The following is a 20,693-nucleotide window of genomic DNA, read 5'->3' as shown; positions in this document are numbered from 1 at the left end:
TTCCAGATGAAGAATCCCTCCCACTTTTCCCTGCAGGTCCCTTCTGAGGTTTCCAGGGAACCTTCTCTTTTTCCAGGTGAACTTTCCAAACCTGTCAATACCCCAGAGTATCCCACTGGATATGACTGAGTCACTGGGAGGTCTCCATATTCCATATTTTATTAGGAACAGCTCAAACAAGTAATTCACTTCCCTATGTTCCCAGAGTACAAAACATTCCCCAGCTCCAGATCCTTTAAATACATCTACAACCCCTTTCCTTCCACTGGGAATAACTGAGCTCCAGCAGGAATAAATATCTCAAATATAACCTCTTGGAAATGTCCTCTGGTACAAAAATTCCCTTTTTTCCAGCTTAGAATTCCATGAGAACGCCTCCCCCATCCCTTTATCCCAAAAAAAATAGCTCTGTGCCACAGGTGGGGGGAGGGGGTGTCTTTATTGCTGGATCTCACCAAGCCTGGATTGTGCTTCCCTTTCCCAAAGTTCAGCTGAGGAACTGCTGTGGGAATGCTACAGGGACAGGCAAAGGAATGGGAAAAAGCTGCAGGTTTGAAGCATTAAATCGTAGCAGTGAGTTGCTGCTGTGAAAAAACCAGGAGTCAGCCCAGCTGGACAACATTCCAAGGCTCCTTCCCTGCCCAGGGGAAATCCCCCAAATCCCAGTCTGCTAAAATGGAGCAGGAAAAGCCTTTCCCAGCACAGGATCCAAGTGCCAGGCTGCTCTGGTTTCCATGGAATTGTAAAACCAAGGAAGCAGCACTTGGCTGCCACCTGCCCCAAAGAGACTCCAAACTCCTGGATCAAAACTCCAAAGCTGCTCCCACTCTTTGGGATCTTTGGCAAAAGCAGAGAAAAAACCAACAATTCCTGAAAAGCAAATTTAGCCAGATTTTTCCTGGATGAAATTCCACTGGGGAAAACGCAGCGAACGTCGCGGAGAAACTGCTTCTCCTGATTGTCCGTGTGGCACTGAATTCCCTGGAAAACCAACCTGCACCACCAAGGCACCTGAGCCACCCCCTGAACTCCCAGGGAACCAGCTCCCACAAATTCCCTGCCCGACCAGGAAAGCTGGAAACCCTCCCCAGCCTCAGGAGAGGGAGATCCCAAATCATTCCATGCTCACCAGGGCGTGGAGCTGGGGCTGCCCCGAGTCTGTCTGCGTGTGGAGCACGGCGAGCTCCCCCAGCAGGGATTCCTGTGCTCCTGGAGCCTTGCAGTCCGTGCTGCAATTCCCATTCCCTGGCCCTGCTGCCAGGCCCTGGTAGGGGCTGCTCTCTGGGAAGGACAGCAGCTTCTCAGGGATTTTGGGAGACGCCTGGAACTCCTCGTCGGGAAGCTCCGTTTTGTGCCCCTCCGTGTCGCTCTTGGAGGCTCCTTCCACGATCACCAGGAAGGATTTCCAGGGGGTGTTCTTGTCATGGATCTGCAAGGGAGCAACCAGGAGAGAGGGGGTTGGCTGTGGGATGGCAAGGAAAAAATCTGGATGGATCAGGATTGTGTTTGGTGTTGGTTTTTGTAAGGTGACTCAGTTCCATCCCTTTCCATGGGCAGGACACCTTCCCCTGTCCCAGGCTGCTCCAACCTGGTTTGGAGCAATTCCAGTTTCCTGGGAAAACTGTGCCAGCACCCTCCCAACCTCCCAGGGAAGAATTCCTTCCCAACATCCCATTCCATGTGAAGTCTGCTCTGGGCTTGACCCGTTGGTGCATGGAACCCCAGGAATGTGGGATGTGCTCCCAGGATTGGGATGGAGATGGTACTGAGGTGAACCCCAGGAATGTGGGATGTGCTCCCAGGATTGGGATGGGGATGGTACTGAGGTGAACCCCTGGAATGTGGAAGGTGCTCCCAGGATTGGGATGGGGATGGTACTGAGGTGAACCCCAGGAATGTGCTCCCAGGATTGGGATGGAGATGGAACTGAGGTGAACCCCAGGACTGTGGGATGTGCTCCTGGGATTGGGACAGTACTGAGGTGAACCCCAGAAATGTGGGATGTGCTCCCAGAATGGGGATTGGGATGGTACTGAGGTGAACCCCAGAAATGTGGAAGGTGTTCCTGGGATGGAGATTGGGATTGGGGATGGGGACAGTACTGAGGTGAACCTCTGGAGTGTGGGATGTGCTCCTGGGATGGGGATTGGGATTGGGATGGAGACTGGGACGGGGATTGGGATGGGGACTGGGATTGGGACGGGAACTGGGACGGGGATTGGGATTGGGATGGGGATTGGGATGGGGACTGGGATTGGGATGGGAACTGGGATTGGGGATTGGGACAGGGATTGGGATGGGGATTGGGACGGGGATTGGGATGGGAACTGGGACAAGGATTGGGACAGGGATTGGGGATTGGGACGGGGATTGGGACAGGAATGGGGCCAGCACTGAGGTGAACCCCTGGAGTGTGGGAGGTGCTCCTGGGATTGGGATGGTACTGAGGTGAACCCCAGGAATGTGAGAGGTGCTTCTGGGATGTGGATTGGGATGAGGATTGCGATTGGGATGGGGACAGCACCGAGGTGACCCCAGGAGAGCGGAATGTGCTCCAGGGCTGGGAATGGGGCCAGGGAGGGGCAGCACCGAGGTGACCCCAGGAGTGTGGGATGTGCTCCAGGGCTGGGAATGGGGCCAGGAGGGGCAGCACCGAGGTGACCCCAGGAGTGTGGGATGTGCTCCAGGGCCAGGAACAGGGCCAGGAGCAGGGTCAGGAACAGGGCCAGAAACAGGGCCAGGAGCAGGCCAGGAGGGGCAGCACCGAGGTGACCCCAGGAGCGTGGGATGTGCTCCAGGGTCAGGAACAGGGCCAGGAGCAGGCCAGGAGGGGCAGCACCGAGGTGTGGCGGCGCAGCGTGGACTTGTCGGTGAAGGCGCGGCCGCAGGCGCTGCACATGAAGGGTTTCTCGCCCGTGTGGATGCGGTGGTGCCGCTGCAGCGCGTTCAGCTGCGTGAACTGCTTCCCGCACTGGTCGCAGCAGTAGGGACGCTCCCCTGGCCGGGAAAACGGGAGTGAGTGGCACAGGAATCTGGGAATTCCCAGCTGCTGGGCCTGGGAGTGCCCAGCAACCCCCAGGGAAAACCTCCCGGTGCTGCAAACGCAGCGCGAGCCCATCGCCGGCAGCAGCGTCCCCCCAGCCCCAAAGATCTTCCCCAAAAATCTTCCCCTTTCCTTCCCCAAAAATCTTCCCCATTCCTTCCCCATAAATCTGTTTTCCCATTCCTTCCCCAAAAATCTTCCCCATTCCTTCCCCATAAATCTTCCCCATTCCTTCCCCAAAAATCTGTTTTCCCATTCCTTCCCCAAAAATCTTCCCCATTCCTTCCCCAAAAATCTGTTTTCCCATTCCTTCCCCAAAAATCTTCCCCATTCCTTCCCCATAAATCTTCCCCATTCCTTCCCCAAAAATCTTCCCCATTCCTTCCCCATAAATCTTCCCCATTCCTTCCCCAAAAATCTTCCCCATTCCTTCCCCAAAAATCTGTTTTCCCATTCCTTCCCCAAAAACCTTCCCCATTCCTTCCCCAAAAACCTTCCCCATTCCTTCCCCAAAAATCTTTCCCATTCCTTCCCCATAAATCTTTCCCATTCCTTCCCCAAAAATCTTCCCCATTCCTTCCCCAAAAATCTTCCCCATTCCTTCCCCATAAATCTGTTTTCCCATTCCTTCCCCAAAAACCTTCCCCATTCCTTCCCCAAAAATCTTCCCCATTCCTTCCCCATAAATCTTCCCCATAAACCTGTTTTCCCATTCCTTCCCCATAAATCTGTTTTCCCATTCCTTCCCCATTCCTTCCCAGAATCCAAGCATTCCTCCCCCTCTCCCACCCCAGCATCACTCCAAACACACCACACACTCCCAGTTTGGAACCAGATCCCATTTTCCTCCTTCCCTGGATAAACCCCCAGAGCTCTCTCCATCCCCAGCCATCCTGGCAGGTTATTAGGGTGTTCCCACAGGGAATTGTCACTCAGGACTTGTGGGTAATTTTATATCACATTTCCTCTGGGTATTTGCCCTTTTTTCCCTTTTAAATCCCTGGACTCTCACTGGGTTTTGGAGCAGATGTTAGGAGTTTTTCTGGCCATTTTTCTGGTGCAATTTCTGAGGGATTTTTGTGTCTCTCAGTGTGAATTGTAAAGGATTTTTCCTGTTTTTAAGGCAGATGTTTTTCCCAATAACACCTGGAATTTTGACAGCTTTGGGCTGTTCCAGTGCAACTTTTGGGTCATTTTCAGTTTGATTTTTAAGGGATTTTTCATTTCTTAGTGCAAATTTTCAGGGACTTTTCCTGGTTTGTTAGGCTCAATTTTTCCTGGATTTTTCCTGCTGCTTTTCCCAGCAGTCCTTGGAATTTTGGCAGAGTTTAGGTATGGATTTCAGGAGTTTTTGGGCCATTGTTTGTGTGATTTTCAGGCTTTTTGGGCCATTTTAAGTCACATTTCCTCTGGATATTTTGCCCACTCACTTTGCCAGTTTTTCCTCAGAAATTCCTGGAGTCTCACTGGAATTTGGGGTTATGTTTGGAGATTTTCTGGCCATTTTTTGTGCAGTTTCTGGGGGATTTTTTTGTGTTTCTCAGTGCGAATTTTTGGGCTTTTTCCTGGGCTGTTGACGACACATCAAAGCTGGCTGAGAATTCCTTGCTGGAATGGTGCAATCCAAGGAATCCCAGCCTACCTGTGTGCACTTTGATGTGCTGGTAGAGGGAATTCCTCTGGGCAAAGGTCCTGAAGCAAACCTCACACTTGAAGGGTTTGGATCCCGTGTGGATCCGGTTGTGGTGCTTCAGGTATTCCTTGGAGGCAAAGCTCTTCCCACAGGTCTCACACATGAAGGGCCTTTCCCCTAAAAAAAAAAAAAAAAAACAAAAAAAAAAGGGAAGGATTGAAGCAGCAGAGCTTTGGGAATGCACTGAAATATCCCTCACTCCTGGGATTTTTAAAGGTCACCCAGATCCAAACCATTCCAAACTTTCCCCTGTCCCAGGATGCTCCAAGTCACTCCCAGCCTGGCCTGGAACAATTCCCTCAGGAAAACTCTTCCAGGGTTTTACCACTGTCACATTTCTTCCCCCAAAATCCAATTTAAATCAAGCCTGGGATGTGCAGGGGTTGGATTTTCCCAGTTTTCCAGCCTCACCTGTGTGGCAGCGCCTGTGGTAGATGAGCATGTGGTTCTGGGTGAAACGAGCCCCACACTCATCACACACAAAGGGCTTCTCCCCTGTGTGGATCCTGCAAGGAAAAAAAAAAGGAATTTTCAACCTCCAGGATCAGCCTTTCCCTCATTCCCACTCATCCTTACAGCCTGCATCAAAAAAAAAAACCCAGAATTTTTCCATGTAGAAAAATTAAATTTAGAAAATTCTGGGTTCTGGGAACTGAAGAAAAAAAAAAAAATCAGGTTGAACCCCTCAGAGAGGATTTTTCCCCTCATAAAAATGCCCAGGAGAGATAAAGTAACTGATAAAAACCAATTTTATTGGTTTCTTTTATTTTTATTCTGGTAAAATTGTCTCCATCACAAGACAAGGTAGAATGATAAAATCAGGTTCATTTTTGCCCTCATGAAAAGGGCTCTGCCCTGAGACAGATAAAAAAATGGATAAAATCAAGTTAAAACCCCTCAGGGATGATTTTTTTTTTTTCCCTTATCAAAAATGCCCTGAGGTAGATAAAATGCTGACAAAATGAGATTAAACCTCTCAGGGATGATTTTTCCCTCATCAAAATGCCCTGAGGTAGATAAAATATTGACAAAATCAGATTAAAACCCCTTCAGGGATGATTTTTTTCCATGATAAAAATACCCTGGACAGATAAAACCCAGCTGTGTGTGGGTGACATTGGTGATGCCACCTCCTCCTGCTCCCAGATCCATTATTTTCCCTGCTTCTCCCCACAAATCTGGAATTTTCCCATTGCAAACTCAGCCAGATCCTTCCCAAATATTTCCACATTTGTGTTTGGAGGTGCTGGAGGAATCCCAGCTGGATATGAGGAGAAAATGGGGATTTGGGAAACCCTGGAAGAGAAAACAGGGATTTGGGAGGCTCTGAAAGAGAAAACAGGGATCTGGGAAGCTCTGACACAGAAAACTGGGATCTGGGAAGCTCTGCAAGAGATGACAGGAATCTGGGAAGCCCTGAAAGATAAAACAGGGATCTGAGAAGCCTTTAAAGAGAAAACAAGGATCTGGGAAGCCTTGACAGAAAAGAGAGGGACGTGGGAAGCTCTGACACAGAAAACATGGATTTGGGAAGCTCTACGAGAGAAGACAGGGATCTGGGAACCCCTGAAAGAGAAAACAGGGATCTGGGAAGCCCTGAAAGAGAAAACAGGGATCTGAGAAGTCTTTAAAGAGAAAACAGGGATCTGGGAAGCTCTGCAAGAGAAGACAGGGATTTGGGAAGCCCTGAAAGAGGAAAGAGGGATTTGGGAGGCTCTGAAACAGAAATGAGGGATTTGGGAAGCCCTGAAACAGAAAAGAGGGATGTGGGAAGCTCTGACAGAGAAAACAAGGATCTGGGAAGCCTTTAAAGAGAAGACAGGGATCTGGGAAGCCTTTAAAGACAAAACAGGGATTTGGGAGGCTCTGAAAAGCCCTGAAAGAGAAAACATGGATGTGGGAAGCCTTTGAAGAGAAAAACAGGGATCTAGGAAATCTTTAAAGAGAAAACAGGGATCTGGGAAGCTCTGACACAGAAAACAAGGACCTGGGAAGCCTTTAAAGAGAAAACAGGGATCTAGGAAATCTTTAAAGAGAAAACAGGGATCTGGGAAGCTCTGACACAGAAAACAAGGATCTGGGAAGCCTTTAAAGAGAAAACAGGGACGTGGTAAGCTCTGAAAGAGAAAACAAGGACCTGGGAAGCCTTTGAAGAGAAAAACAGGGATCTAGGAAATCTTTAAAGAGAAAACAGGGATCTGGGAAGCTCTGACACAGAAAACAAGGATCTGGGAAGCCTTTAAAGAGAAAACAGGGACGTGGTAAGCTCTGAAAGACAAAACAAGGACCCGGGAAGCCTTTAGAGACAAAACACACACCCCAGCACCCCCGACCCCCCGCTCTCCCCCACCTGAGGTGCGTCTTGAGCGCGGAGGGCTGGGAGAACTTGGCGGGGCAGTGGGGGCAGCCGCAGGGCTTGTGGCCGGTGTGGGTGCGCTCGTGGAGGCGCAGGGCGGTGCGGGAGCTGAGCCCCTTGCCGCAGAGCGGGCAGGGGTGGCGGCGGCCGCCGCCCTCGTGCACCTGCAGGGCGTGGCGGCGCAGGTCCTTGCGGCGCTTGAAGCGCTTGGCGCACAGCTCGCAGGGGAAGCGCCGCTCGCCGCCGTGAACGTGCCGCTGGTGGCCGCGCAGGTTGCAGCGGTTGGCGAAGGTCTGCGAGCACGTCTCGCAGCGGAACTCCGGGGCTGATCCCGCACCGTGGCTCTGCTGGGTGTGCTTCAGGAAGCTCTTCTCGTAGAGGAATTCCTTCTGGCACGTGGCGCACTTGAAGGAGCCGGCGGCGCGGCGCTTTCTGTCCTCCGCTCTCTCGGCGCTCTCCTCCTGCTCGCGCAGCCGGCGGGTGTATTTCTTCTTGGGGATCTCCACGAACACCTTCCTGCCCGCCAGCCGCCCGCTGGCCCGCCGGATCTTGGAGTAAGGAGCTTCCTTCTTCTTCTCCCCCTTCTCCTCGGGCTCGGCCGCCTCCGGGGAATCCTCCCGCTCCGGCACCGCGCCGCCCTCCTCCTCCTCCTCCTCCTCGGGGTTCTGCGACTCGGAGAAGCTCTGCAGCTCCAGCAGCACGGATTCCAGCATCTGCTTCTTGAGCTGGAAGCAGGTCTCGGAGAGATCCAGGCACTTGAGCTTCTCGGCCACCTCCAGCATGCGCTGCACCCTGTCCTCCTCCACCTCCACGCGCGCCGTGTAGACGAACTCCAGGAAGGAGGCGAAATCCGCCGCCTGCACCTCGTCCAGGAAGACGCTGCTGGGGCTCTTCTCGCCCAGGAAAACCTCCTTGAAGAACTTGCTGGTGGCGGCCAGCACGGCCTTGTGCGCCGGGAACTCGGCGCGCACGCCCTGGTACTCCACGCTGACCGTCACGTCGCACAGGTGGCCCAGCAGCCGCAGCTGCTGCATCTCGTTCAGCAGGTTGAGGGGGGAGGACTTGGATTCCAGCAGCACGGCGGGGCTCTCCATCCTCCTCCCTCTGTCCTCCCACGGCCTGGGAATGAGATGGGGGGTCAGGGGGAGGAATTCCGAGGGTTTGCGGCGGCTCCGGTCGGGGTTTGGTGGAATCGGCGGGGCGGGAAGAGCTCGGAGGTGGTTTCATCCAAGCTCAGATCTCCAAATCCTCAACTAAACCATGGAGTGAGTGATGGAAGCTGAGCTTAAATCCCACCCCTATTTTCCATGAAACCCTTTGGGGTTTGAATTTCCTGGGATTACTGGGAAGAGCTCCGAGATTATTCAATCCAACCTCAGACCGATCAACAAATCCTCAACTAAATCATGGAGTGAGGGAAGCTGAGCTTAAATCCCAACCCTCATATTCCATTAAACCTTTGGGGTTTGAGTCTCATGGAATTATTGGGGTTGGGAAGAGCTCGGAGGTGGTTTCATCCAAATTCAGATCTCCAAATCCCCAACTAAACCATGGAGTGATGGAATCTCATCTTAAATCCCAATCCTAGCTTTCCATGAAACCCTTTGAGATTTGAGTCTTATGGAATTATTGGGAAGAGTTCTGAGATTATTCAATCCAACCTCAGATCTCCAAATCCTCAACAAACCCATCCAGTGAACAAATCTGATCTTAAATTCCACCCTTAATCTTCCGTGAAACCCTCAGTGGTTTGAGTCTCATGGAATTATTGGGAAGAGCTCTGAGATTATTCAATTCAACCTCAGACTGATCTACAACTCCTCAACTAAACCATGGAGTGATCTTAAATCCCAATCTTAATTTTCCATGAAACCCTTTGGTGTTGGAGTCTCATGGAATTATTGGGATTGGGAAGAGCTCTGAGATAATTTAATCCAATTTCAGACCAATCTCCAACTCCTCAACAAAACCATGGAGTGAGGATATCTAATCTTAAATCCCAACCCTAATTTTCCATGAAACCCTTTGGGATTTGAATTTCCTGGAATTATTGGGAAAAGCTCTGAGATTATTCAATCCAACCTCCAAATCCTCAACAAAACCATGAAGTGATCTTAAATCCCAACCCTAATTTTCCATGAAACCCTTTGAGCTGACAGAAGCTGGGACAGGGATGGAGCAAACAGAGCTGGATCCAAGCCAAGGCACCTGGAATTCAGGAATGATTCCCAGCCTGAGCAGGCAATAAAAGATTCAGCAAGAGTTAACCTCAGTCCTAAACAACTAAAATTCCACGCTCTGAAAATCCCAAAAAATGACAGGAACTCCTCCAAATGCACTCCTTGAAGGCCCTGTTTCCCAGGAATGTCTGGAGCTCCCCAGTTTTTAACCAAGCAGCAATTTTGGGCTGTTTCCCCAAATGTCTGGCCCAGATTTCTATGGATTTAAAGGTGCTCCTGGGAATTAAGTGATATAAACAATCTGCTGCTTTTTTACCCCAATTAAAATTATTTTTAACTGCTTCTAATTCCCATTTGAGCACTGCCCGTTTCCCAGGAATATCTCCCATTCCAGAGGCAAAACTGGCTGGAAAGAGACAAAAAAACTCCAGATTAAGTGGAATAGAGGGAAGAAAACCCCAAAGTGCCCCTTCCAACCCTATTCCCAAATAACCCCGCATCCCATGGGAAAAAAAAGGGAGAAGAAAGGAGGGGAAGAGGGCGGAGAAAAAAGGGATGGGAGAAGAAGCGGGGGAAAAAATGAGGGGAAAAAAGCGGGGAAAAAAGAGGAGGAATAAGGCGGAAAGATAGGAGGAAAATAAAGCGGTTGCCGCACTCACGGCTTCTGGCCCGTTCCTGGTTTGTTCCCGGTTTATTCCCGATTTATTCCCGGTTCGTTCCCGGCCGCTGCTCCCGCTCAGCCCCGGGCGCGGCCGGAAGCGCTGAGGCGCCACGGCCCCCGGAAGTGACGTCACCGAGCGCGCCGCGCGTTGCTAGGCAACGCGGCCTAGCCCCGAAATTCCCAAATTTTCCTCAAGGGAAATCCGGGCCGGGGATGGAAAGACGGGCACTGAGAGCTTTATTAAAGGAGGATTTGGGGGTTTACAGGGGTTCCAAAGTGCAGTTCCATTTTTGGGGCTCAAACGGGTTTTATGAGTACGAAAGGGAGGGGTCAGTGTCCCCGGTGTCCCCAAGGCCGGGTGACACGCGTGCTGCTTTAGCATTTTCTGGTTTGTAAAGCTTGCCGTGGTCAACAGACCAAATTTCAGGATCTCCTCCTGGATGCACTTCTGCCAAAGTCTCGATTTTGGACCAATTGTGGTCTTTTTTTGGTGTGAGGTCGATCAAGAAGCTTCTCCAATGAGCATTCCTGTCATGGATCTAGGGAAAAAAAAAAAAATAAAAAAAAAAAGGAGTGGGAGAGGAAAACAAGTCAGATCTGATTTTGAGCTGCCAAATATTTCACTTCATCCAACAATTTTGGGATAACTCAGTGATCCAAGTGTCAGCTGCCAACTGCTCTGCTGCCCTGGAAAACTTCCAGAATCAGCTGGAATTTCAGCACACAGGCGAAATACTGACTTGGAGCTGGAAGGGAACCTCCTGTTCTGTCTTTGCTGTCACTTCCAGGAGCTGGAGTTCTCTGGGAAGAGCTGAGCTCAGCGTTTTCCAGCTGGGAAATGTGTGGCAGGAGGGTGGGATGGACCCCCCGTGCTGGAATGGGGGTTAAAGCATTGGAGACTCTGCTTTAACCCATGAAAATCCTAAAATCCCAAATGTTTTCACTGAATCTTTCAGGAGAAGATCTCTGGCCATCAGGAAGTGCCACAAGGATTGGGAGATGACTGCCAGCAGGGGGAGGAAAACCCCACAAACCTCAGGGAGAAATTTGAAGATGGCTGGAAATTAACCCATAAAAATCCTAAAATCCCAAATGTTTTCACTGAATTTTTTAGAGAAGATCTCTGAGATTATGGCCATCAGGAAGTGCCACAAGGATTGGGAGATGACTGCCAGCAGCGAGAGGAAAACCCCACAAATTTCGGGGGCAGATTTCAAGATGGCGGCTCGCCCTGAAACTCATCCCTAACACGGCTCCTCCTGAGGGCTGGAAATTAACCCATAAAAACCCCTAAAATCCCAAATGTTTTCATGGAATCTTTCAGGAGAAGATCTCTGGCCATCAGGAAGTGCCACAATCCCCTCTAGAACTGGGAGATGACCGCCAGCAGCGAGAGGAAAACCCCACAAATTTCGGGGGCAGATTTCAAGATGGCGGCTCGCCCCGCTGCCCTGAAACTCATCCCTAACACAGTCTCACCCCTGGGCTGGAAATTAAACCATAAAAATCCTAAAATCCCAAATCATGGAATCTTTCAGGAGAAGATCTCTGGCCATCAGGAAGTGCCACAATCCCCTCTAGGATTGGGAGATGACCGCCAGCAGCGGGAGGAAAACCCCACAAATTTCGGGGGCAGATTTCAAGATGGCGGCTCGCCCTGAAACTCCTCCCTAACATGATTCCCTCCTGAGGGCTGGGAATTCCCGCTGCCAGGGTGGCAGTGGCACCGATCAAGGAGCGGGAAGATCCCGTGGGATGTCTTACAGCCACGTGCCGGCGCAGGGTGGACAGGTCGGTGAAGCTCCTCTCGCAGGCGCGGCACCTGTAGGGTTTCTCGCCGGTGTGGATGCGCTGGTGCCGCCGCAGGGCTCCCTGCTGAGTGAAGGCCTTCCCACACTGCTCACAGAAATAGGGACGGGTCTCTGGGGAGAACAATCCCGGGATTAGGGGTGGCCGGGAGAGAGCAGCAGCGTTTTTCCCTGGAAGCGCCCAAGGAAATGCTGGATGGGGCTTGGAGCAAGCTGGGAGGGTGGGAGGTGTGCGTGGCAGGGGGTGGAATGGGATGATCCCTAAGGTCCCTTCAAATCCATTCCATCATAATTATTTCCCAACTCTACTCCAAACTCCTTCAGCTGCACAATTCAGGCCGCAGTTTTTTGGGATAAGCCAGGATGAGCCCTGCTTCCCAGCAGAATTCCCAACCTTGCAGCTGTCCAAGGAATGCCTGGACGTGGCACTCAGTGCTCTGGTGGGGATTTGGACTCAATGACCTTGGAGCTCTTTTCCAACCCCAGCAATTCCAGGATCCCCTAATTCACCAGCGGGATGAAACGTCCCCATCCGCACCGGGAAGCGCCACATTCCTTTTCCCAGCCCTGGAATTACCTGCGTGGACGTTGCTGTGCTGGGCCAGGGAGGCTCTGAGGCCGAAGGTTTTCCCACAAACCTCACACCTGTAGGGTTTGGCTCCCAGGTGGCAGAGCTTGTGGCACTTGAGGTACTCGTTGGTGGCAAAGTGCTTCCCGCACACATCGCACCTGAAGAGCCGCTCTCCTGAGGGAACACAAACTGGACATCAGGAATTCTCCCAGAAAGGGGAATCTGGTCCTTCTGCAAATCACAGAACCCAGGCTGGAAAAGATCTCCGAGTCACTGAGTCCAACCTGTGCCTGATCCTCACCTTGGCAACCAGTGCCACATCCAGCTGTCCCCATCCAATTCCAATGCCTGATAACTCTTTCCATGAAGGAATTCTTCCTGATAGCCTCCCCTGAGGACATTCCTCTCATCCTACCCCTTGTTCTTTGGAAGCAGAAACCAAATTCCCCCTGCCTCCAGCCAGGGAATTGTGGAAAACAACAAAGTCCCTCCAGAGCTTCCTTTTCTCCAGGCTAAAAGTCCTTCTATAATTATTAATTCCTTCCTGCTACTTGGATACTCTTTAATTAAAAAAAAAAAAAAAAAAAAAAAAAAAGGCATTTATTTCACATCTCAGCAATAAAACGGGAAAGGGGTGGGAAATCCACCTGGAATATTTAATTCCCACCTGTGTGTGTCCTTTTGTGGGCGGTGAGTTTCCCCTTGTCGGCGAAGGAAGCGCCGCAGTCCTCACAAATGTAGGGCTTCTCCCCAGTGTGGGATCTAATGGGGACAAAACACCAGTGATTAGTAATTAATTAGGTCTTGATCCCTAATTCCTGGATTCGAAACGATGTTTGGGTTTTAGATGGCAAAAGGAAATTCTGCTCCCTCAGAAAACTGAGTGTTGCCAGGTACAGGCAGTAAGCTCCGGGAGTAAAATTCCCATTTAAAATTTACCTTTTAAAATTTAAAATTCCTATTTAAAATTCACCTTTTCCTCACTCCCAGGCCCTACCAAGTCCACCTTTGTTTCCCAGACAGCTTGGAGCATGGGAAAGGAGAAAGAAGGGAAAATGACAGCAAATCAGAAAAATCTGAGCCTGATCTTTGGTCTTAACTTATTCCAACCCAAACAGGATGACGTCCAAAGTCATTCCTGATTTTGAGCTGTCAGGACAAAGGATCATCATGGAGGAAGTTGGGAAATTCCATGGGATGATTCACCCTCCCCTGGGAGAGGACACATCCAGCACAGACACCACCAGGGAGCAGCTCATCCCGTCAAGCTCGAGATGAGCAGCACGGATTTGGAGTTGCACATGGAGATGAAATTTCTTGCTCCAAGAGCGAGCACAGCTCAGGATCCATTTCTCCAGGATCCCTGACTCACTCTTCATACTGGATTATCTACATGGATACTGGGGTATCAGTGAGGATACTGGGGTATCCATGTGGATACTGGGATTTCCATGTGGATACTGGGATATCCATGTGGATACTGGGATATCCATGTGGATATTGGGATATCCATGTGGATACTGGGATATCCATGTGGATACTGGGATATCCATGTGGATACTGGAATTTCTATGTTGGTACTGGGATATCCATGTGGATATTGGGATTTCCATGTGGATACTGGGATATCCCTGTGGATACTGGGATTTCCATGTGGATACTGGGATTTCCATGTGGATACTGGAATATCCATGAGGATACTGGGATTTCCATGGGGTACTGGGATATCCCTGTGGATACTGGGATATCAGTTCTAGAGTTAGGAGAGCTGTTTATATAAACCAGTAAAAACCTCTGAACTTTAGTGGGGTAAATTTGGGATGAGGAGAAGCGCCGGGTCTCCCTCTTTCTTCCCACTGGTGATCCCATATTCCTGCCTTTTGCCACATGAAATTATTTCAAAGTGCCAAGCACTTCCAATCTTTTTCCCAAGGTAAATCCCTCCTTTGAAGCATTTCTTTTTCCCCCCACTTAAGCCAAGGTTTTAAAATCTTCACATTTTAACAGCTTGGAAAAATGTCGGATGACCGCGATTCCCTGAAGAACCGTAAAATAAATTCCTTCATAAAAAAATAAATCAGGCAAGGCAAGCATCTGTGTTATCCACGTTTTCAATCCTGATTATTTTGCTCATCCTGCCCCAAATGATGGGAGATTGGACAGGGAATTCATGTCGAAATCCCGACGGCGGGAGGCGCAACGCGGCGCCAAGGGAATTAACCGCGGATCCCTCTGCAACCAATCCCTGGCGTTCCTGGAGACTCTGACCTGGTGTGGATCTTGAGCTGGGAAGGCTGAGCAAACCTGGAGGGGCACAGGCCGCACTCGTAGGGCTTCTCCCCGGTGTGTGTGCGCATGTGGAGCACCAGCGCCGTGCGGGAGCTCAGCATCTTGCCGCAGACGCAGCACAGCGGCCGCTTGGCCCTGCCCTCGTGCTTCCGCGCCGAGTGGCTCCTCACATCCCTCTTCCTCTTGAAGGTGGCCTGGCAGAGGCTGCAGGAGAAGCTCCTCTCCTGGCTGTGCACGCAGGCGCGGTGCTCCCGGCAGCTGGCGGAGCTGGCGAAGGTTTTGCCGCACAGCTCGCAGCGGTAGGCCTTGCCCGGCGGGCTCTGGTGCGCCTCCCGGCAGTGAGACACGTACTTCTTCCTGGAGGCAAACTGCTCCTGGCACTTGTCACACTGCATGGTGCAGGCGGGTTTCTTGCTGCCTTTCTTTAGTTTGAGCCCCGCTTCAGGTTCTTTGCTGCCCTTCTCTGCTGTGGCTGCGTCCTCCTCCTCCTCAGAACATTCCTCGTTGTCCCTGCTTCCTTCCACTTCCGAGTATCCTCTGTTAAATCCTCCCTGCTCCTCACCCTTCACACTCGTTCCACCATCTTCACTCCCTCCTTCACCTTCCTGGAATTCCTCTTGCTCCTTGCTCCGGGATGAGTTCCCGGGATCTTCCTCACACCCCGAGGTTTCCGGCGTCTCATCCCAAGTCTCTCCGTTGGGATCTTTGTCACGGCTCGTGGGTGGAACCACCATCCAATAGACAGGCAGGAGTTGCCTCTCTTGCCCAGACTCGTGGTTTTTCCTGTTAAAAACAGAGCACAAGTTCAATTAAGTTTCACTGAAACTCATTAATTGTTTAATTGTTTCAATTCAGGCCTTGGGGGAAGAGTCCTTTCCTTTTAATTGCTCCTTGCACCATTTAAGAAATTCCCAGTGTGTTAGGAAAGCCTGCAAGTAGGAAGAGTTTGGGAAAAGCTGGACCAGATAATTAAAGGCAATTAAAATGCCTCAGCTCATTAAGATCTGCATTTTTCACCTGATCAGGAATGCAGGATGGACTTTTCCTCCCAGGCCGTGGAATTACAGATTTAAAACAAAGGAAACAGAGATTAAATGCCCAGACAGAGACACGAAATTCCGATTTTAAACCCCAAATCTGAGGATTCCGGAGCAATCTGGTTGCACCAGTCCCCCTTAATCCAGTGGGAAATTCCCTAAATTCCCCATCTGGGAGACCCCAACCCGGTCACCCGCACTGCGAGTCCAGGAGGAAAATCCCGATTTCAACGCGCTGCTTCGAGTCAGGTCCAAGGAATTCCGGGATGACTGTGGGAATGATTTATCCTGGGATCCCAAGGAAGGGCTGTACCTGAGGTGGGAGGTGTAGGCAGCCCTGTGGGAGAAGCTGGCGGGGCAGCGCTGGCAGCGGTAGGGCCTGTCCCCCGTGTGTGTCCGGACGTGCAGGGCCAGGCCACACTTGGAGCTGATGGCCTTGTCACAGTAGGGACACGCCTGGCATTCCCTCTTTCCCTCCAGCCCCCCAGGAAGGGGATGGCCATCCTTGTTTTCCAGGCTGGGAATACCCACACCCGCTCTGCTGGGGGAACGCGTCTTGTCGCACTTGGGCGGCTTTGCCGGCCTGGAATTTGGGGCTGGGGAAGCTGTGGCCTCCTGCTCCAGGCCTCCTGCTTGGCCTCCAACGAGCTCATAGCCCGGCAGCAGCTCCTTGTGTTTCTGCCTATCCCAAAGTTTCCTCTGCATGGGGATGGCCACGATCTGGGAAGAGCTCCTGGGGTTCTCCCTTTGCTGGACGCCAGGCCACTGCGATGCGCCGCTCTCAGCCCTCTGCCCTTTCAGGTGGAGGCTCAAATCCAAGCCCTTCCTGCCCTCTGCCTTGACTTCTTCACAGATGTCCAGCAGATCCTTGCACTCCAGCCTCTCCGCGACCTCCTTCATCCGCTGCAGCTTTCCCGCCTCGATCTCCACCTCGGCCGTGTACACGAACTCCAGGAAGGAGGTGAACTCCTCGGTGTAGATGTCCTGCAGGGTCACCGTGCACTTCTGGGCTTCCTGGTGCAGGAACAGCCCCTTGAAGTAGTTGCTGGAAGCTGCCAGGACGGCTTTGTGAGCCAGGAATTCCTCCTGGATTCCCAGGTGCTGGGTGAGCACCGTCACGTCGCAGAGGTGCCCCAGCCGGTACAGGGAGTGCAGAGCCCTCAGGAGGTTGGGAGCAGCCACCTTGGACTTCATCAGGATTTTCTTCTCCATCCTGCCAGGGGAAACAGAGAAACGTTGATTTTTTTTCCCCTATCTTTCCGTTCAAGTGTGGCAGGGAAAGCCCAGGGGAATTCCATGCCCTAAGTCCTTGTTCACCCCACACAGGTGGAACCACTGAGAACTCCAAGCTTTGATGGATTCCAAACTGAGGAATATGGGCACGATGAGCGTTGCCTAAATTCTGCTGGAAAGGGATTGCTCACATCCAGATTCCTACTGGGAAATTCCCACAGCCAGCAGGGATCCCTGCAACGCTCCCAGCCCAGCTGTTCCCATGTGGAATGGGAACTCCAGCCCACTGGAAGCAGCACAGATCCAGAGGCTCAGCTCCAAAATCCACAGCCCATCTCAGCGTTTCCCAGCAGGAAATCCTGGTTTGTGTGCAGTGCTCAGAGGAATCGATGGGAGCAGCTCGTGCTAATTTCCCGCTGCTCCTTTTGAGATTCCCATCTGAGATAAGATCCTGATCCCAGCTCCCTCGGGAGCTCCTCTGACACCAGCATCTGACACGGAGCCTGATGGGAGAGATAAATTCCAAGATCATCTCCAAGAGTTCAGCTGCTTCTGGATTAAACCCCCCCGCCCCCGGCAACTGGAGCACCTTTCCACAAATCCATCAACTCCCACCACTGTTTCCTTCAGAAAAAAAGGAATAAATTGTATTTTCTGTTCCCATTTGGAAGCTGATCTTTAGTTTTCCAAAGTGCTGCCAAATCCTTAAGTCTCCAAAACACTCACTCCAAGGATTTAAACGAAAACTCCATTTCCTCCCCGTTTTATGGGTTTGTTTGTAACTTCTTTCCAGCTTTTTTCCCGGCAATTTGGGAATAAATGCTTCAAAAATGAGCACACGTGTGCAAGATTTGCAGAAAGCATAATTAATCCGAGAGATTGTTTGCAAAGACACTTTAATTGCATCAGAACCGATGGAAAACTCAAAGTGTATTTCAATTAAATTATGGAGTTCCTGGTGAGGAATTGGAATCAGTGCAGCTGGAATCGGTACAACTGGAACTGGTACAATTCCTTTAAGAAATAAAGCCCAACAATGACCTGAATCTCCAAGAAAATATTTATATTTGTATATTTTGATTATCTCCATTTACCTGCTGGAAAAATTTCTGTTTTATCCAGCTGGAAAATATCAATTTATGCTCCAGAGCGTCCCCATTTATCATCTAGGATCAATCTCCATTTACCCACCCCAGTCTTCATTTATCCTCTAGGAAAATCCTCACTGATGCAAAAAAAAATTAAAAAAAAAAAAAAAAAAAAAATTGCATTCTCTCTCCAGCAGACTGCTGGATAATTTAATTCAAAAGACCTAAAGTTTGGGGTTTGTTGTTTGTTTTTTTTTTTTTTTTGAAACACAGAGCACTTGGATTTCTCCCTACCCACGTTACCTTCGGGACACCCCTGGGAAAACTCCTCCCCCGAGGAACTCTCACCATCCTCGGGATGAAAACCTGGGAATGTCGCCTGCTGCTCCTTGTGCCATCAAAACATCATCTTCTTTATTCTGAGTGCCAGATTTGGCTCCAGATACCTGAAAAACAGAGACACGGCGGGGACATGAGGGGAGCCACCTGCAGCACCCGGGAATCGCCTCCTCCCGCCGGGCCGGAGCGCCGACATCTCTCCCGGGGGTGATTCCTGGTTGTCCCGGGGGTGATTCCCGGCTCTCCCGGGGGTGATTCCCGGCTCTCCCGGGGGTGATTCCCGGCTCTCCCGGGCTCCATCCCGGCCCTTACCCCGCCCTGTTCCCGCCCGAGAGCGCCATGGCGGCCGCGGCCTCATCGCCTCAGCCCCTCAGCGCCGCCGCCATTTTGAGTGCGGGCAGGGCGGCCCCACAGGAGGAAAAAAAAAAAACAAAAAAAACAACTTTAAACCCTCAATCCCCGCCTTAAATCGGCGCTAATCCGCAAAAAATATTAAACCGATCCAGAAACGGCTCGGTTTGGAAATAATTTGTGTTTTTTAAAGAAAAACTAAAGAAGAAACGGGTTTTCCCTGGTGAGATGACCTCAGGATATTTAATAGCGCCCTGTTTGCTCCTCGGCCTCTCCCAGTGGGGACAATGGGATATTTTTGTGGATACTGGGATATCCGTGAGGATACTGGGATATCCCTGTGGATACTGGGATTTCCATGAGGATACTGGAATATCCCTGTGGATACTGGAATATCCCTCTGGATACTGTGATATCTGTGATGATATTAGGATTTGCATGTGGATACTGGGATATCCGTGTGGATACTGGGATTTCCATGTGGATACTGGGATATTTGTGAGGATACTGGGATATCCGTGTGGATACTGGGATTTCCTTGTGGATACTGGGATTTCCATGTGGATACTGGGATATCCATGAGGATACTGGGATTTCCATGTGGATACTGGGATATCCCTGTGGATACTGGGATTTCCATTAGGATACTGGGATATCCATGTGGATACTGGGATATCTGTGAGGATATTAGGATTTCCATGAGTATATTGGGATTTCCATGTGGATACTGGGATATCCATGAGGATCCTGGGATTTCCCTGTGGATACTGGGATATCCATGAGGATATTAGGATTTCCATGAGGGTAATGGAATATCCATTAGGATCCTGGGATTTCCATGTGGATACTGGGATATCCATGAGGATACTGAGATTTCCATGGGGTACTGGGATATCCCTGTGGATACTGGGATATCAGTTCCAGAGTTAGGAGAGCTGTTTATATAAACCAGTAAAAACCTCTGAACTTTAGTGGGGTAAATTTGGGATGAGGAGAAGCGCAGGGTCTCCCTCTTTCTTCCCACTGGTGATCCCATATTCCTGCCTTTTGCCACATGAAATTATTTCAAAGTGCCAAGCACTTCCCATTTTTTCCAAGATAAATCCCTCCTTTGATGCATTTTTCCCCCAGTTCAGGTTTTAAAATCTTCACATTTTAACAGCTTGGAAAAATGTTGGATGACCACAATTCCCTGAGGAAAAGTAAAATAAATTCCTTCATAAAAAAATAAATCAGGCAAGGCAGACATCTGTGTTATCCACGTTTTCCATCCTGATTATTTTGTTTGCAGCTAGGGAATGTTTCTGTAATCCAGACACAGCTCTTGGAGTGGGAAGAACGAGCAGCAGTATGAGCAATCCATGTTGGAAATATCAGGATAATATTCCTGTACCTTCCCACAAGGGAATAATGTTTGATTTTCCTTTACTGGAAAACTGGTGTGCTCTTCCCTGAAAGCTCTTGGACAATTTATACAGAATTCCACGAGGATGGAGGGAATTTCTGGATGCACTGCTGTGTCCAGTGCTGGGGGTTGACAATTTTGGCTTTTCCCAGCAAAGCTGGGGAATGTTTTGGAGCCCCCCAAGGAAACATCCTGGTGTGTTTTCCCTGGATGGATATTCCTTCCTTACAGCTCCACCAGAGGATGCTGCAGACTCTGGAAAGAGCAGCCTGGGCTGTGGCCCTGCCCATCCCTTTAATCCAGAGGAATTGTGCTGTTCTTGTCCTGTTCTCCATCAGAAATTTTGGCTTGGGATCAGCCATCCCAAGTATTCTCCCCCCTCAGGTTCAACCTCAAGGAGCAGGAGTTCAGTATATCCTGGCAGAACTCTTCCAGGATCCCAGTGTCACTTGGAAAAAATGGGAATTTAGGGGAATCTGTGTGTGTTTTGTCTGGAAAATGAGATTTTTACAATCCTAAAAAAAAAAAAACCAGCAGAGTTTAATTCCCACTAAAATTCTGATGGGGAAAAAAACCTGGACACCAGAGCAAACCAAGAGGGAATAGGAGAAGATATTTAAAATATAAAAAAAAATAAAT

At 50.3% G+C, this 20,693-nt stretch overlaps 2 protein-coding genes across 3 annotated transcripts; both read right to left on the bottom strand.

Annotated features, from left to right (window-relative positions):
- Positions 1–141: 141 nt before the first annotated feature.
- LOC130251770 (GDNF-inducible zinc finger protein 1-like) lies at positions 142–10,103 on the bottom strand. The gene is made up of 7 exons (XM_056488638.1): positions 9,932–10,103; positions 7,087–8,211; positions 5,148–5,242; positions 4,686–4,853; positions 2,840–2,997; positions 1,130–1,429; positions 142–994 (listed from the first exon to the last, which is right to left on the bottom strand). Exons 2-7 carry the CDS (start codon positions 8,184–8,186, stop codon positions 884–886), a joined length of 1,932 nt encoding a protein of 643 aa, XP_056344613.1. The 5' UTR covers positions 8,187–8,211; positions 9,932–10,103; the 3' UTR covers positions 142–883.
- A 44-nt stretch (positions 10,104–10,147) lies between these two features.
- Positions 10,148–18,717, bottom strand: LOC130251769 (GDNF-inducible zinc finger protein 1-like). 2 transcript variants are annotated; one of them, XM_056488637.1, is made up of 8 exons: positions 18,611–18,717; positions 18,308–18,405; positions 15,952–16,851; positions 14,581–15,384; positions 12,980–13,074; positions 12,319–12,486; positions 11,698–11,855; positions 10,148–10,472 (listed from the first exon to the last, which is right to left on the bottom strand). In XM_056488637.1, the coding sequence occupies exons 2-8, from the start codon at positions 18,355–18,357 to the stop codon at positions 10,242–10,244; spliced, it is 2,406 nt and encodes an 801-aa protein (XP_056344612.1). In that variant the 5' UTR covers positions 18,358–18,405; positions 18,611–18,717; the 3' UTR covers positions 10,148–10,241. The 2 variants fall into 2 exon arrangements, with proteins under 2 accessions (XP_056344612.1, XP_056344611.1); XM_056488636.1 differs by lacking the exons at positions 18,308–18,405; positions 18,611–18,717 and adding an exon at positions 18,406–18,607.
- Between the last annotated feature and the right edge of the window lie 1,976 nt (positions 18,718–20,693).

This window comes from Oenanthe melanoleuca, chromosome 3 (assembly GCF_029582105.1).
Source record: "Oenanthe melanoleuca isolate GR-GAL-2019-014 chromosome 3, OMel1.0, whole genome shotgun sequence".
Taxonomy (NCBI): domain Eukaryota; kingdom Metazoa; phylum Chordata; class Aves; order Passeriformes; family Muscicapidae; genus Oenanthe; species Oenanthe melanoleuca.
Note: the sequence above shows the minus strand (reverse complement) of the source record. Positions and strands in the feature narration are given on the sequence as shown.

Coding starts and splice junctions, on each gene's coding strand:
- LOC130251769 (XM_056488636.1), bottom strand. CDS start 18,494: ATGTCGGCGCTCCGGCCCGGCGGGAGGAGGCGATTCCCGGGTGCTGCA. Junction 16,852..18,405: donor GCCGTGTCTCTGTTTTTCAG/GTATCTGGAGCC, acceptor TTCCCCTGGCAG/GATGGAGAAGAAAATCCTGA. Junction 13,075..14,580: donor CAGCTCAAGATCCACACCAG/GTCAGAGTCTCC, acceptor TGTCCCCATTAG/ATCCCACACTGGGGAGAAGC.
- LOC130251770 (XM_056488638.1), bottom strand. CDS start 8,186: ATGGAGAGCCCCGCCGTGCTGCTGGAATCCAAGTCCTCCCCCCTCAAC. Junction 4,854..5,147: donor CCACAGGCGCTGCCACACAG/GTGAGGCTGGAA, acceptor TTTTTTTTTTAG/GGGAAAGGCCCTTCATGTGT. Junction 2,998..4,685: donor GCACATCAAAGTGCACACAG/GTAGGCTGGGAT, acceptor TTTCCCGGCCAG/GGGAGCGTCCCTACTGCTGC.